The sequence below is a fragment of the Pholcus phalangioides genome, unplaced genomic scaffold (genome assembly GCF_987345545.1).
Source record: "Pholcus phalangioides strain wild (caught in Gottingen) unplaced genomic scaffold, Ppha-v1.0 ptg000009l_1, whole genome shotgun sequence".
In the NCBI taxonomy this organism is placed as follows: domain Eukaryota; kingdom Metazoa; phylum Arthropoda; class Arachnida; order Araneae; family Pholcidae; genus Pholcus; species Pholcus phalangioides.
In genome coordinates, this window is record NW_028301602.1 from 44,864,452 (window position 1) to 44,879,568 (window position 15,117).

General features: G+C 37.6%; 3 protein-coding genes across 7 annotated transcripts in view; 2 read left to right on the plus strand and 1 right to left on the minus strand.

The window, feature by feature from the left end:
* LOC149083159 (protein kinase C and casein kinase substrate in neurons protein 2-like) overlaps positions 1–3,742 on the minus strand; it is a 52,813-nt gene extending 49,071 nt beyond the window's left edge. For 2 of the 5 annotated variants that reach the window (XM_089236315.1, XM_089236316.1), the window contains exon 1: positions 3,607–3,740. The gene's annotated coding sequence lies outside the window, so the exon portion shown is untranslated. Of the gene's footprint in view, positions 1–3,606 lie in introns of all 5 variants that reach the window. The other 3 variants (XM_089236314.1, XM_089236313.1, XM_089236318.1) reach the window with 3 other exon arrangements.
* Positions 3,743–6,687: 2,945 nt separating this feature from the next.
* Positions 6,688–10,697, plus strand: LOC149083160 (FHF complex subunit HOOK interacting protein 2A-like). The gene has a single exon (XM_089236319.1). The coding sequence runs from the start codon at positions 6,885–6,887 to the stop codon at positions 9,000–9,002; it is 2,118 nt and encodes a 705-aa protein (XP_089092445.1). The 5' UTR covers positions 6,688–6,884; the 3' UTR covers positions 9,003–10,697.
* Positions 10,698–11,353: 656 nt separating this feature from the next.
* LOC149083161 (carboxy-terminal kinesin 2-like) overlaps positions 11,354–15,117 on the plus strand; it is a 29,464-nt gene continuing 25,700 nt past the window's right edge. Inside the window, exons 1-3 of the mRNA XM_089236327.1 lie at positions 11,354–11,538; positions 13,588–13,696; positions 14,655–14,763. Of these exons, the coding sequence (XP_089092453.1) occupies positions 13,625–13,696; positions 14,655–14,763 (181 nt within the window). The 5' untranslated portion in view covers positions 11,354–11,538; positions 13,588–13,624. The remainder of the gene's footprint in view (positions 11,539–13,587; positions 13,697–14,654; positions 14,764–15,117) is intronic.

The window sequence follows — 15,117 nt, forward strand, 5'->3', positions numbered from 1 at the left end:
CTAAGAGCACTAGCAGAATTTCTACATAGCATGCAAATTTGAATTTGCCGATTGGAATGCTTTTGGTTAACCGATGTTCCGGTTGATAGATATTCAGATAATCGATGCCCTACTGTAGTACATTATAAAAACGCTGTGTATTCACGACTTTAGTAAATGTTACAAATTCAAATAAAAGCATCGTTAAAGAAGTAGGACAAATATATAAAAACAATTGAAACAACCAAAATTACTGGAATGTTCTGTAATATGGGACACATGTGGTCTGTAAAATTGTTTCACACCTTTTACTGGTAATTGGGTTCGGGAAAGGTTTAGAAACAATGACCTATGCCATTGTCGCGGACCAAAGGTTGAGAAATGCTGCATTAGTTTACTAAACAGTACATACACCTCGTACCCATTCCTCTATGGAATTTAAAACAAATTGGTACATGCCGGAATCTGTGTGTATGTGTTGTGAGCCTAACATGAAGTTTGTGTTAATGCTCGTTATATGTAGTGTTGCCATCAATTTTTTTAACTATGCTGCTGTCATGGTCATAATTTTCTCCTTTAAAATATTTAAACTTTTGAATTATTGGTCAAGCCATGCCATCCGGGGGACCCATGGAGGCAAAGAGCCTCGAAGTATTTAATACAGCTTTGATAAATCCTGTCATTAATTGAGCTCAAGGACGAAATCTCTACACGTGCGGGACCTATTTTTGGCGCCCTCTGCAGTGCCGTCTTAATGCATAAGTCCACCCGAGCTCGGTCAGGTGGCACTTTTAGTGGAGAGGCCTCGCAAAATCCAGATATAGTTGACATTTTTGAGGAGTATGCATATCAATTTGCCAAGTAGGGCCTCTGAAAAACACTTGACCCTTTAAACTTGGTAGAATTATTCTTATTTTAATCATAGAAAAACAAGCTTAGGGGCGCGGTAGCCCGGTCGATAAGATACTCGCCTAAAGTACCAAAGGATGTTTAGAGGTGTCGCGAGTTCGATACTCGGTTCGTCCTTGTCAGAAAACTTTCTTGACACAGGGGCACAACAAAAAAATAGCGACTTGACCGCAGCAAAAAATTGCTACCACAGGGAGTCCCCCATCGAGGGGTTAGCGCACCAACCTCTCGACGAGTATAAAAAACAAGCCTGCCGTTCGGAATCGGCAATAAATTGTAGGTCCCGGTCTAATTAGCCCTCGTGTGCAGAAAATGACCGTGGTGCGACAAAAATGATCAATGATAGAAAAACAAGCTTTTCTTTGCTTTTACATCATCTCTTGTTTAGCACTTTTTCATATGCATGATTAAAACTAACGTGCCATGACTTTACACTGATTGACATTTAATTTTACATTAAAACATAAATGTAGATATCATTTCATTCTTACGCTTCAATTAACCAATCACATTAGAGCTTTTTCTTTAAGCGTAGAAGTATTGCTTAGTTACTTCTCACTACCTTTGTGGCTTTGCATGTGTAACGGTTCACGTATTAAGTAGTTCCCCGAGGTGCTCATAATTCTTGGGCGGGGAACCATTAAAACATTGAAAGTGGAGTGTTTTTAGCGTAAGTCCAACTTATTTTTCTGTGTGTGTGGCATTGCAACAGTTCATATACTGATAATATAAATCATTTTATATTGGTGAGAATCATTCGTTTTATTAATTAATTTCATTTTATCTCAGAGCAAAATTGCAGTCGAATATTTCTTCAAAATGTTTAATTATATGTGACTGATGATCTTCGATACATTTGAAATACGTAAAATTCGATTAAAAAAGGCAATTATTGTGGCCACAAAGCAGAATATGTCAAAATTTGGGACGTATGTAGCGGAACATACTACTGCAGAACAATTTGCAAGAACTTTAAGAAATGTGTAGAAAACACTATTGTAAGTATTTTTTTCCATTTAAAACTTGATTCGATGCATTCCCAAACAAGATTTGTAAAAAATATTGTTGTAGGGGAAATCAACCTTATATCAAGTATCACTGTAACGAGGTTTCACTATATAAAAAGTTTTATTCATTATTCATACTCATGTTTTACAAGTGTCAACCATTATGACATAGGCCATAACCATGATTTTTATGAGGATGGGCAAACTTGATTTTGCCGCTCACCCCACTGTGAAATACAATAATTGTGTACAGTGTTTCTATTCCCCATAAAGTTTACTGCTTCCCTCTAGTTCCGGCCATGTACATACCACTCAAGGAAAGAGCTGACAGGACTCTAGCCTTGGGCGATTCTTATTTTTTGTTTTTTCACACCATAAATTCCCAACAGACGGACTCAAAATTTTTGAGTGTTTGCATGCAAATTGGAAGGTACAAACTCATAGCCAAATAAAAGGACCTCAGAAAAATCACATTACCTATCATTTTGCATTGGGGTGCATTCTATCGTTTTTATTGCACCACAGTCATTTTCTGTGCATGAGGGCTTATTAGACTCTAGGACCTATAATTTATTGCCGATTCTAAATGACAGGTTTTTTTTAATTCTCACTGAGAGGTTGGTGTTCAAACCCCTCGCTGTGGGACTCCTTGCGATAGCAATCTTTTTCTGTGGTCATGTCAACATTTCAGTTGTACCCGTGTCATGAAGGTTTCTAAAAAGGACGAATAGGATCTACGAATAGGGTATCAAACTCGGGACGACTCCAAACATCCTTCTGTATTTTAGGCGAGTATCTTATTCAAATGGGCAACCATGTCCCCAGGGCCCCATTATGACGGTCTTGGCGACTTATCGAGAAGAAAAAGTCGCCAAAGTCATGGCGGACCATACTGCATCTGTTCCAAGAGATTAACAATATTTGGTTATTAATAATATCATAACATTATAAACAATACAACTGTAATGTGAAGGAAAAGAAGACAGTAAACCCCCTCTTAACAGACACACACCCCTTAGATATCAGGTCACCTCTCTTTTATAGAAAAATAATTCTGCGTATAACAAAAGTAAGCTTTTCAAATCATTGATTAACGGTCACCCCTCTTTTACAGACAATTTTTTTTTGTCCCACCAGTTTTCGTAAAGGAAAGGTTTTACTGTATTATATTAGTTGAAGGGTAAAATTTGCGCCTCCCTTTGGTGCGGGACACCAGACCAGCCAGCTTTCTTCTTCCTCCTCCTTTCCCCCCCCCCCAGTTGTGGTCACGGGGTCAACGATATTTGGTTATTAACGAACACATATTGCTTAAATTCGGGACTCCGGGAAAATGCCCCTTTTGCCCAGGAGAGCATAGCAACAGTAAACCCAGATCACATACTTGATAATCAAATAGTTTACCAACACACTAAAAGTCCCGAGAATAGAAATTTTAAGCTTCCCCCCCCCAAAGTGTATAATTTAAAAAATTTGCCCAAGGGACGATTGATTATCCGGCATCAAAACAAACAATCATGTTTCATCATTTCGTACAGCGATCGGTAATTTGAGTGCATACCGTATACACACAGCGGGGTCACACCTACATGGGTTTTGAGAAGCGCAATTAATTTAATCACAGAGCATGTGCATATTCAAATGGAAACATTAATCCACACCCGTTAAAAATTGTGCACCATGTACAACAACAACAACAACAACAACAACTTACAGGCACTTCCTTCAGGGTGGGGGAGAAGAATCAACAACTTTTCAACAAGTTAGATACGCGATGAAATCCGAACTTGCTCGGTGGACGACTGCCGCCAACTACAACCCGTAATATTTATCTCCCGTGAGGTGAGCAGCTCACCACCTCGGGCTTCCCATTGGCTCTTCACTATCACTCTTCACTGCTGCCATTCATCATCCGATAAATACAACTGCTGCATCGCGTAGTTGCCAGATCCTTTAAGAAACTTCCAGCCAAAATCATCTTCAAGTAGTGAAAAATTCACTTAAATTACATCAAAGTACAGTCGAATCCATTGAGAAGAAATATAATAATTATTTCTCCTCTAAAGTCGCATCCTGTTTTAACGAATACCGTTATAGCGAAAATCTCATTTTAACGAGCACTTTTCTAATCCCCCAAATAAGTTTACATAGGAACAATGCTAGGTAACCTGGAATTCCTTTATAACGAAATTTCGTTTTAACGAAACGATTTCTCCGGTCTCTTGGCGTTCGTTATAACGGGATTCGACTGTATTCGAACTTAAACTGAGGGGGGGATGGGGGGGCACATGGCTCCCTTGTGGTACTGGGATATTTCAGGGGGCCACGGAAGAAAATGAAGTGGTAAGGGAGGGGGAGGGGACCATGAAAGCAGCGATGGCCAGAAAAAAAGATGGCTAGAAAAACCATATGGGCCTCCGGGCAGGGCCAAATGATTTTTCGCAGACCCTCTACCTGGCACATTCTTGAAAAATTCAAATTCAACTGCTTCTCGTTTTTCCGAGACCTCCTCCTCTCTTGAGGTTCTTGGGGCCGTGCCATGCATTATTTAGATGGCATGCGTTCAGACGGCACTGTATGATAGGTAGTTTGCAGGGCCACAGAGGGCTGAGAAGCATGGGCGGAGATACGGGAGGGGGCGTGGGAGGGCAATATATGAATTGACATCATCATCATCGTGCCCCCCCCCCCCACACTTCCAAGTCTGTCTCCGCCTATGCTGAGAAGAAAAATTTAAGTGTGAAGAAACGGAGCTTTCAAGTCAAGGGAGCTCAAGAGTGCAGGTAATACTTCATTCGTTTGAAAAAGTGTCGGGGGCCACATAAGTGATCTGGAAATGTGCCGTGGGTCAATAAAATTACCTAGAACAGGTCAATTTGTTGATTTGCAAATGAGCCGCAAGCCACTCAAATAATCTGTAAATGTGCTGCTTTGTTCATTTTTATAAAATTTGAGGTCACGAGCCACATTTAGTCCGTGGGCGATGGGTTGGGCATGTATGTTTTCAGTGAAATATGGGCAAGGGGTAGTCTGACTACTTACATAATCCAATAAAACCACCCATAAAACCAATGTCATCTTAACCCATTAAAGACGACTTTGATTTTTTGAAAGTAAAAAAATACTGAGTGGAATCACTTCCACCATTTATTGGCAAAGAAAAAAATTAAAATGTCGAATGGTAAATTTTCTTATCAACCGGCGTCAACGGGTTAAGGCATGTATCCATCCGGGCCTCGTCCTACATTTTTTTTAAACAAGAATGTATGTCAGCGCCTATGTCTTCAGCTACTGGATTGGACTCAGGAATGCCCTGGAAAGGTCTAGTTCAGTTTCCCAAACTTTTTGTCCCCTCGCCCCCTTTTTCAGAAATTTGTTTCTCTCATCGCCCTCAACGAAAATCTAACCCATAGGATCCTATGTTATACCTGTAGCTTCTACCGCCCCCCTGGACCATTCCATCGCTCCCCAGGGGGCGTTAACACCCACGTTGGGAATCACTGCTCTAGAGTCTAGACGAATTACTATACTTGACCAGACGGTAAGCACAATTCATTAAAAGCGAGTGGAGACGGATCGTTTTTTGTTTTCCTTTTTTGATCCAACTAATAATGTCTGTGCTAGCCATATGTGCAAATGTGCGACGTTTCAAGTCCAACTTATTCTACAGCTTCTTGGGGCAGTCATCATCCTACTCTTCCACCCCTTCTGAGTAGCCTGAAATTTTGAAGGAAAAAAATTAACAAATGGATGACAACATTAAATAAGCTTGACAACTGCAGGAACGACAAATTACTTTTTGCATATTATGACAGTTCTACTTCACAAACATCCACTATATCATTAATATTTGTTTCTCTGTTTGTTGACATCGGGTGAGTTCGAATAACCCTTTTCACAACTAGATCCCGGATTATACGCAAATGCATGCGTGCATTTGCAAATTTTGACCTTTTTCAGTATTAATCATGACCTCCATATCTTGGAGAAGGACCCCCCCCCCAGACCAGACTTTTCACGGGCCCCTCTGCAGTGAATTTATAGCGTGAAAAACAAAAAAATGATGAGAATCGTCGCGGGTCCAAATAAGTGAATTTTTTCTTCACGTTTATCAACATTTTTAAACATAAGCAACATCACTGATCGACTCCTTCATCCTACCTAGGCTGAAATTTGAACAAAATTTCTGTAAATTTAAATATTTTAATGACGATTCATCATATTTACGAGCTGGGAATAAACACTGGTTAATGTAAAAAAAACCTTACAAAAATGATTGGTAACTATGCATAATAGCAGGTGATCATGCATAATTACCTTGTTTATCAAATTTTCTGAAAATATATAGTGGTTTGTTTTAGAGAGTTGGGGAGAGAGAAAGAAAAAATTTTTTTTTTGTGTGGTGGGGGCACTGCACTGTAAATTTTGTACTTCACTCAGTGGGTGAGGGTAGTTATATCTTTCTTTACAAAATCGTTGCGCCATCTATTGCAAAAATCGAGGAAATTGCCGACATCAAGGATGTGTGCACGCAGGTGTCCTCCTTTCTGTTTTCGAATTTTCTCGAACCATCGAGCTAATGACGCTTTGACCACCTGCTAAAATGTCTTCATAGGGATCGAGTAGCGGGCATCGAGCTCATATTACATCGAGTAATATAAGCTCGATGGTGATGATCTGGTTAGGAAGATGAGAAAAACAGAAAAAAGTGGGAATGTATGGTTTGCAATGTCCCATAAAATACGAAAGATATGGTCACTCCCGTTATACGATACGTCAGCTTCCGAGCATTTCTGCGCCAAGGCCGACCTTATTTCCCAGTAAATATTGTAGTTTTCGACGCAGAGATGACTAGAAAAATCTCTCTCGGCTGAGTTTTTGGAATGGGTGAGCTAACCGTAATGTTGAACGGTGATGTATGAACAACTTGTTTGATCCCGTCTCAGTATTATTATATACATGTAACTTCCAGAGCTGTGACGTCTTTTCGCGATGTTCAGTCGTTTCGCGAGTGCCATCTACAGTGCCGTGGATGCTCTTGCTCCGCCTCTACCTCTCCAGGAGGATTTCATTTGGCACTGGAAATCGGTGACGAAGTACTACACCAGCCAGCAGGCGTCGAAGAAATTGCCGATCGAGATGACGAGCATCCCGGGACATCTGCTCGAGATGCTGTCGCTGCTGGAGCAAGAGGAGAAGGAGCTCGTCGATGAAGGGAGCGTTGGGGGCTGCATGGAGTTCATAATGAGCCACAAGATACTCGACACCATGTGTGTTCTTGGTATCGCTGATGCGCCGCCGGGTATGAAGCGCTACATGTTCATCTTCGTCACTCGGCTCTTGAAGATCATCCAACAGTTTCTCATCCCACACGTAAGCATTTATATTCCGATCGCCAAATTCATGAAGCTCTGCGGAGAGGTGCTCGCTGCTCCAACCGAGAAAGAAGAAATGGATCTGCTCGAAGCCATTTGCGCCAGACTGTCCGAGAATCCTCCTCTCGCAGCTTGTTTCATGGGCATTTACAAAGAGAATAACAAGCAAAACGAGGGGAAATCGAGCTCTAAAGATCCTGGTGAAAGTTCTGTATCAGCGTCAAGGGACAATGATGAGAACAACCATTCTTTGATAATTTCCCTACTCAAGTTGTTTTTTAGTCCAGATAAAGTAATCTCTGAAAGAGCCAGTAACTGCCTTAAGGAATGTTGTTCTCTCGCCAATGACACTGTAGCATTTAAAGTGATTGAAAATAGCAATCTCTGCCAAATTATGAGTGAATATCTTGTCAAATTATATAGCTCTGTACCGAAAAATATGAAACTCGAAGAGATTGAAGAACCAGCAGAAAACACTGGGAATGGGGATGTCTCAGTAGAGCATAGAATTTCTCCGAGTCAACGCAAGTTTTTGTGCTACTTACAACATCTAAGGTTCATGGACACCATAGCGCAAGAATCCCATCCCTTGATATCAGATTCATTGGCTTCGGCTTTCAGGACTGTATTTCTGAATGGGGTAATTTATTCTGATCTGATAGCAAGTCAAATTACCGATGATAATTTGTTTGTTACCAAAGTGATTATGTCTTCCATTCATGCTGTGACATCTTCAAAACTTTTGTCATCGTTTGAGATGTTTTTATTGGGAGATTTTCAGAACTTTGACATTTCTGGTCATGCTAGTCATATAGCAAAAGATGTGCTAATCGAAAGATGCCGAAACACTGGAGAAAATTATGTCCTCTCCATGGCTACTCTCCAGTTATTTGATGAAGTTCTGCAAAGGCCATCACAGTTCGCCCTGCAGAATTTAATAATTGGATGCGTAGAAAGTCGGGGCTACTTTGATCATACAGCAGCAGATGATTGGCTGAGCTTTTCTGATGATGACTCCAAGTTGTTCGGGGATGAGGAAAGCCCATTGAGCTCATCACCAGCCAACAAGACGTTCGCTCCACCTTACATACATCGCATACTAGATGCATTTTTATCTGTTGTTCCTGATGAGATGAAGTCTGCAGAGAGTGATGAAGACTCTGGATACGAAACGTATATTAAAGAAGCACATTGTCGTTTCATGAAGTGCCTTATGCTGTCAGAAAATTTTGATTGGCCCACCGAGCCGTTGGCGAGAGAAGAGTATCACATGGGCACGGAAGATGATTCCAGTTCTGGTTCGCAGCCGGAAGCTGATTCCTCGTACCCTAAGTTCCACGAAGGTCCATTTTTGAGTATGCTCTTTGATAAAGTTGAGCACATGCTATGTTTGCCCTATGATATAAACCTGCAGGTTACGTCACTTCTGTCAACCCTAGCCACTTTCGCACATCCCAACCTGCACGAATATTTACTGAATCCACTGATACCTATAAGTCCTGGTGTACGCTCTTTGTTTTCTGTCATTCTGAAAGTGGTAGAAATTATCCAAGAGCGAGTAAAAGATGTGAAATCGTTCAAGCAAAAACTCAGGCTGACACGGAAGTCGTTATTGAGCGATGACCCTTACGAAGCATTTGAAGAATCGCATGTCTTCGAAGTTTTGATAGTGATTGAGGAATTCTGTAAAGAACTCACGGCTATTGCGTTTGTTAAATATAATGCAGTTTCGTAATTATCTATCTTTAGTTCGGTTGTGGGAGTCGTTATTAGTTGGTTGGTTGTCTGTGACAAACCATGAATCAGTGTACATTCAAGTATTTTGATCGAATTGTTGTTATCGTTAATTTTATGATATAACTGTAATATATTTTTCAAAAAAAATTGTTGAAAAATCATATTTATTTGATTTTAAAACTCTAAAATTTGATTTTACTCTGAAACGCTGAAGTTGATAAATTGTGGGCTTGACAAATGTCAGGTCGCCATGGCGACTTAAATTTTTATTAGCAGAGGAAATTTACTGTGTGGGTGATTACTAGAACGTGCGTATTATATGCACTAAAAATGCCGAAATATATACTAAATATAAAAATAGATCTTACCCAAATATGCCATTAAGTCAGAAATATATGTGAAAAATGAAAAATTCATCTCATAATGCTGAAGTATTGCATAAAAGAATGGAAACGATATATGCAAAAACAAAAGAAAATATGCATTTGAAAGTGCCAAAAAAAAAAAAGGAAAAAATTCATAAAAATTGAAAAAATATGAATTTAAAAATGCAGAAATATACATGAAATAAAAGAATGTCATATATAAAAATGCTTAAATATGCTCTAAAAGACATGCACATTTATACGTATGTCAAAAATACAAGTGAAATGAAAAAAAATATGCATTTAAAAATGCTGAAGTATCCACTAAAACTTGCACAAAAAGAAAAAATATATATAAAAAGAGAAATGCATAAAAATGAAAAAAAAAATTTATATTATAAGCACCAAAGTATGGCCTAACCTAAGAAGAAAAGAAAAATGTGCAATAAAATTAAAAAAAAAAAAAAATGAATAACATGTATTTAGATGTGTTAAAATATGCATTTAAAAGTGCAGCCTATAATATGCCCTCAATGGAAAAATATTTTTGAAAAATTAAAGGAATTTGATTAAATATGAAGAATAGAAGAACATGACCGTACAAGCATTAGTAAATTCTGCCATAAGTAGAAAAAATGTTAAAATATGCACTTATTCTAAAGTTTCCATGATTTTATGCATTTATATGCATTTCAACAACAAAAAGTGCTAAAATATGCACTTATTCATTTGCATTTTAATATATTCTCTAGTGATTATTAAATTGAGAGTCTGAAGAGTAAAGACAGTGGAGAATTTTTGGAATTTATGCCACACACAATGTGTCTAATATAGAAAGGATCTACGATTTCTGGAGAAGTTGGGAAAAAATATATATATATATATATATAATTATTTTGGCTCCTTTTTCTCAAGGAAAAAAAATATGTTTTTCTCTTAACGATGTAACTGATTCCTAAATTAGTTTTTTTCAATTTGTCAAGCCCTGTGGTGAATGTGATTTTAAGTAAAAGATGCAAATAGAGAAATATGTAATATGCTCTTGTGGAGTGTATTTATTTTTTTAAAATCTTTAAATTTGTCATTTGTGAATAAACAAGTTTTTTTTTTCTCAAAACAATTTTCATGTAATTAAATTCATTTATCTTGTTGACAGTAGTGGCATTATGTAGAGGTGGAGAAGGCGATTTTGTGATGCCTTGGTGATGCAAGTTAATAAATGGATGATTCTCATGAAATCTGCCTAAATTGTGTCCCCAGCTGTTTACATTAAAGATATTTGACACAGAATTTTTTTTTTGCCACTTTCTATTTATATTTCAGTTTCTAAAAAGTCAGCCCTGTGTTTTTAATTTTTTCATCAATAAATTTTTTTAATTTGCTCAAACAAACCTCTCGGGGGGGGGGGGGGGTCAAGTGTTTTTCAGAGGCCCTACTTGGCAAATTGATATGCATACTCCTCAAAAATTTCAACTATATCTGAATTTTGCGAGGCCTCTTCACTAAAAGTGCCACCTGACCGAGCTCGGGTGGACTTATGCGTTAAGACGGCACTGCAGAGGGCGCCAAAAATAGGTCCCGCACGTGTAGAGATTTCGTCCTTGAGCTCAATTAATGACAGGATTTATCAAAGCTGTATTAAATACTTCGAGGCGCTTAACCTCCATGGGTCCCCCCGGATGGCATGACTTGACTTGTGCCCTCTCAGTGATAAGCAAAGCTGCATTAACTTACAAGCGGCTTTGGTGATAAGCAAGATAAATTCTTGTTTCATTCATTCCTCAACGACGGGACAGATGGTCACAATAATGTAGCTGCTTTTGATGTGTTTGTTAAATTGAGAAGGGGTGGACAGCTAATCTTTTATGTGTTCAAAAAACCTCTTTGAACACAGAGTGACCCGCCCTGAAATCTTTCTAATAATTTTTCCCCTCCCCTCGCTACACGAACACCTTTGTTTACAGGGTTAAATATTTTTTTTTGATTTGACGCAGTATTCAGTTTCCTGTACTTGGCAACACAATAGTTCGACCAATGAAAGTTCGCGAAATCTTTATTCGGAGACGAGAGGCGGCCAATCAAAATCTTATTTATACAAAATTTGTTCGTTATTTGTAGTTGAAAACAATAGCTCCTATGTATTTCAAGTGATATATTTTGGAAATTGATGTAAGATATTAATATTATCTATCTTAATTAATTTTTACGATTTAATCAACCGTGTGACTTTGAATATATTTTCGGTGACGCGTCGAATCATATATCGGTTGTTAATTCAGCTACAATGTTTACTCATTATTTTAGTGTTTATATCGGCGTCAGATAACTGATAACTCTATCAAGTGCTTTGTTTTTTTTGTTTTCATTGGACATTAATATTGTAAAACTTCGCTACAACGATATTGGATATAATGTTAAATCCCTCTACAACGATATTTTTACGTCTTATTTGAAAATGCCTATACTCTAACGTTAAACTGCTTCCTCTCGATATAGCGATAATCCCTCAATAACGATATTTTTTCTTGGTCCACAGAAAATATCATTATATCGAAGTTTCACTGTGTTATTGCTGTTTAAATTAATTCGGTTTTATAGATCTCGTAATTGTGTAAATATTTTATGTTAACGTGTAATCACTTTTCTGTGCGGCAAATCAATGATTGATAATCAAATTTAGCGCTTAATTTAAATACTTGGTATAATTTTTTTCAAAATGTAAACATTTGAGATATTCCATGTCCATTATTAGGTGTTTTTTTCATTCTTTAAATTGTTAGCATATCAAAATAGTAAGCCATACTGAATTCATATTACAGCAGTCTGAATGTGTGCTTCATTGTTTTGATTATCAACATTGACACTATGATTAAAAGCCATCGAAAAATGTGTTTTTAGGACAGAAAACTTGATTTCAAGACATTAAACAGCTATAGTATAATTCCTTTTGGCGATGTGTGTGATTTTTTTTCTTTGGTGAGAAAAATACCCAAAAGCATGGCAAGAACTAGCCACGAGTGAAACAGTTCTGATTTTGGACGTCTTTCTTGCCAAAGGAAAAGTCTGCAAAAAGGGATGATACAATGGGCGTTAAAACGAAAGAAACAGCACAGTATAATCCAGAGATTCCTTTGGAGAGTTTTTTTGGCGCTAAACACACCCGACAAAAGTCTCCAAGGATGCCAAAAAAACATCATAGGAAACATAATAAAAGTAGAAACCAACAATAATATTATAAATAATAGTATAAATAAATATTCTCGGTATAAAAAAAATAAAACCCAGACTCTTTTAAATAAAAAATTGATATTTCAAAATTTCATAGGCACCAAGCCAATTTTTTCCAAACTTAGAGACTTGGCGTAACTTCTGATAATTTTGTGCTATCTTTTGACTTCAGTTATGTTATCGTGCATAAAAAAATGTTAAGTGCCAATTTCAATTTTTTTGAAATTGGGACTCAAGAACCCAATTACAAAGTTGTTGCCCTGCCTCTTCTGGCGCCAACGAAAAAAATCCCACTTTCTTAGGGGTATTAAGAACATGGGAATGTGTTCTTTGTTATTTGCTGAAATATTTCAATTGGAAAAATGGAGGAAAGTTGGGAAAGAACAGCATTAAATGTGGGTAAAACAGTTTACCCATATTTAACGATTTTTTTTTCAAACCTTGCTCCATTTTTGAAATTTAAATTTCTCGGTGAATATCACATTTGAAACATGCATTGAGAGGCTGTAACTTTTACCAAGCTTTTGGTACATGCTATTTTTTCCCCTTCTTAGTACATAGGAAATGCCAGTGTATTCAAAGTTATTCAAGTTATGAACACAAAATATTAAATAGGCCTCTTCATTAGAAAGGCACTAACTTTTGAAAAAACAACTAACTTTTGAGAAAACAACCAACTAACGAATTAAAAATCCAGAAAGAATACGCTGAAATTTGTAACATACATCGTAAAACAATCAGTGCTACAATCTGGAAAAATTTTAAGAAAACTGTCGAAAACACTATGGAAATTTTTGTGGCACATTTCCATTTAGCCTCAAGCTCATTGTAGAACAATGCAAGACATTTCACTTTGCGGTTGAAAATGAGTGAAAATTGCTCAAATCTAAAGCTCTACCACACTATATTTGTCTTCTAAGTATAATTTATAACTAGAGAAATATTAAATTTGATGTATTATAAATTTATTCAGAACTTTCTATTTTACAGGTAAAATAGCGGAAGGATATTGTGTCATAACCAAACAATGGCAGAACCAAATAGTCGAATACCAAAAGTTCCGTTCAAGTCTTGCTTGAAAAGGCCATACGAGAACTCTGTAAGTTGCATTTTTTCCCTCTGTCTATACAGTAGACTCTCTGTAATCTGGCACATATCAAACCAGGGGTACGTCAGATTACTGTAAATGCTGTTTTACTACTGCACCATACACCAACTCTGGCCATATCCCTATACAGCAATTTACTGTCACAAACAAGTTCAGTGGAAATGAAGGTGCCATCTATTGGTGGTTGCCTCAAGCTCGTTAGGGAAAAATATGTTATCTATATTCTTCTTGGTATCGAACCTAGGACCTGATGACAACCTTTATGATGGTAAATGAGCATCTTACCACGCCGCTACTTGGGTGCTATCACTGGATTACTGGAAGGTCTTCTGAAAACAATACATTAAAATTATTTAAACTCAGATTTTTATTAACGAAACTCCTTATATAGCCAAAAATGAACTGAACTTTGAATATGAATTTCGAATATTATGTATTTTGTTTATTTATTCAAATGAGTTTACATATTGAATCTGAATCTGTCTGTTTCGTAACAAAAAAAAGTAACTATAAAGAGGGTATAACACAAACTATAAAGAGTAGAAGGCCCCTGAAGTCCAGACAAGACCCAGACTCTGTCTCTTGAGGGATATAAGCCCTTTACCCTATTGGGTTGGGTCCCACTGGAGAGGAACGAGAGAGCCAAGGGTAGGCCTCCATGGGATGAGATCCCGTGGGCGCTGGCTCCAGCCCCCCTCAATTGTAGGTCCCTGTCACCAGAGGCAGACTATAAAGGGGCCATATAGTCCCTCTGTCGCCCACTATAAAGAGGGCTACTGTGGGTCCCTGTTGCCAGAGACAAACTGTATTATTCCATTGGAGTAAAATAATTGGAGGTGCTTGGGGAAAGCATATTGCTTGGCAAGGTTGATTGAACGTTGTATCATTTTTGGAGTGCTCTTAAGATCATTGGTTTTAGTCGTCATTGTCTTAACAATTTTTTTTGCAGGCACCTGTGGCTGATAAGAGACAAAAGCTGACTGTTCTGAGAAATTCCCAGAAGCCATGTCCAGTTTCCAAAGTTGCCCCTGGTGGTTTTTCAGAAGCTTCAAGGAAAGGTTTGATACTTTAACTGTGTTATTGCTGTGATGAGAAACTACATCCATTTTTATGTAGAACCATTCTTTCAATGAAATAATTAAAGCCAAAATATTCATATGTATAAATAAAGGGAGAAAATCATAGACTACAAAAATTATTTGGCATAAGGGATTGTGACTGGAAACAAAGTTTGAATATACTATGTTAATGCTGCCTTGTAATCCTTTTGTTAACTTTTAAAACTAGAAGGACCAACATTTCAATCTACCTGAAAGGACCAATATTGGTCAAAATGTCCGGAGGTTGATTTCACTGTAAAATCTTTGTTTTGTGAGTTTTTTTTTAATGTTTAAATGTAGATATGAGTATTG

What these genes read in the sequence shown, in the direction of transcription:
- LOC149083160 (XM_089236319.1), top strand. Translation starts at nt 6,885, where the DNA reads ATGTTCAGTCGTTTCGCGAGTGCCATCTACAGTGCCGTGGATGCTCTT.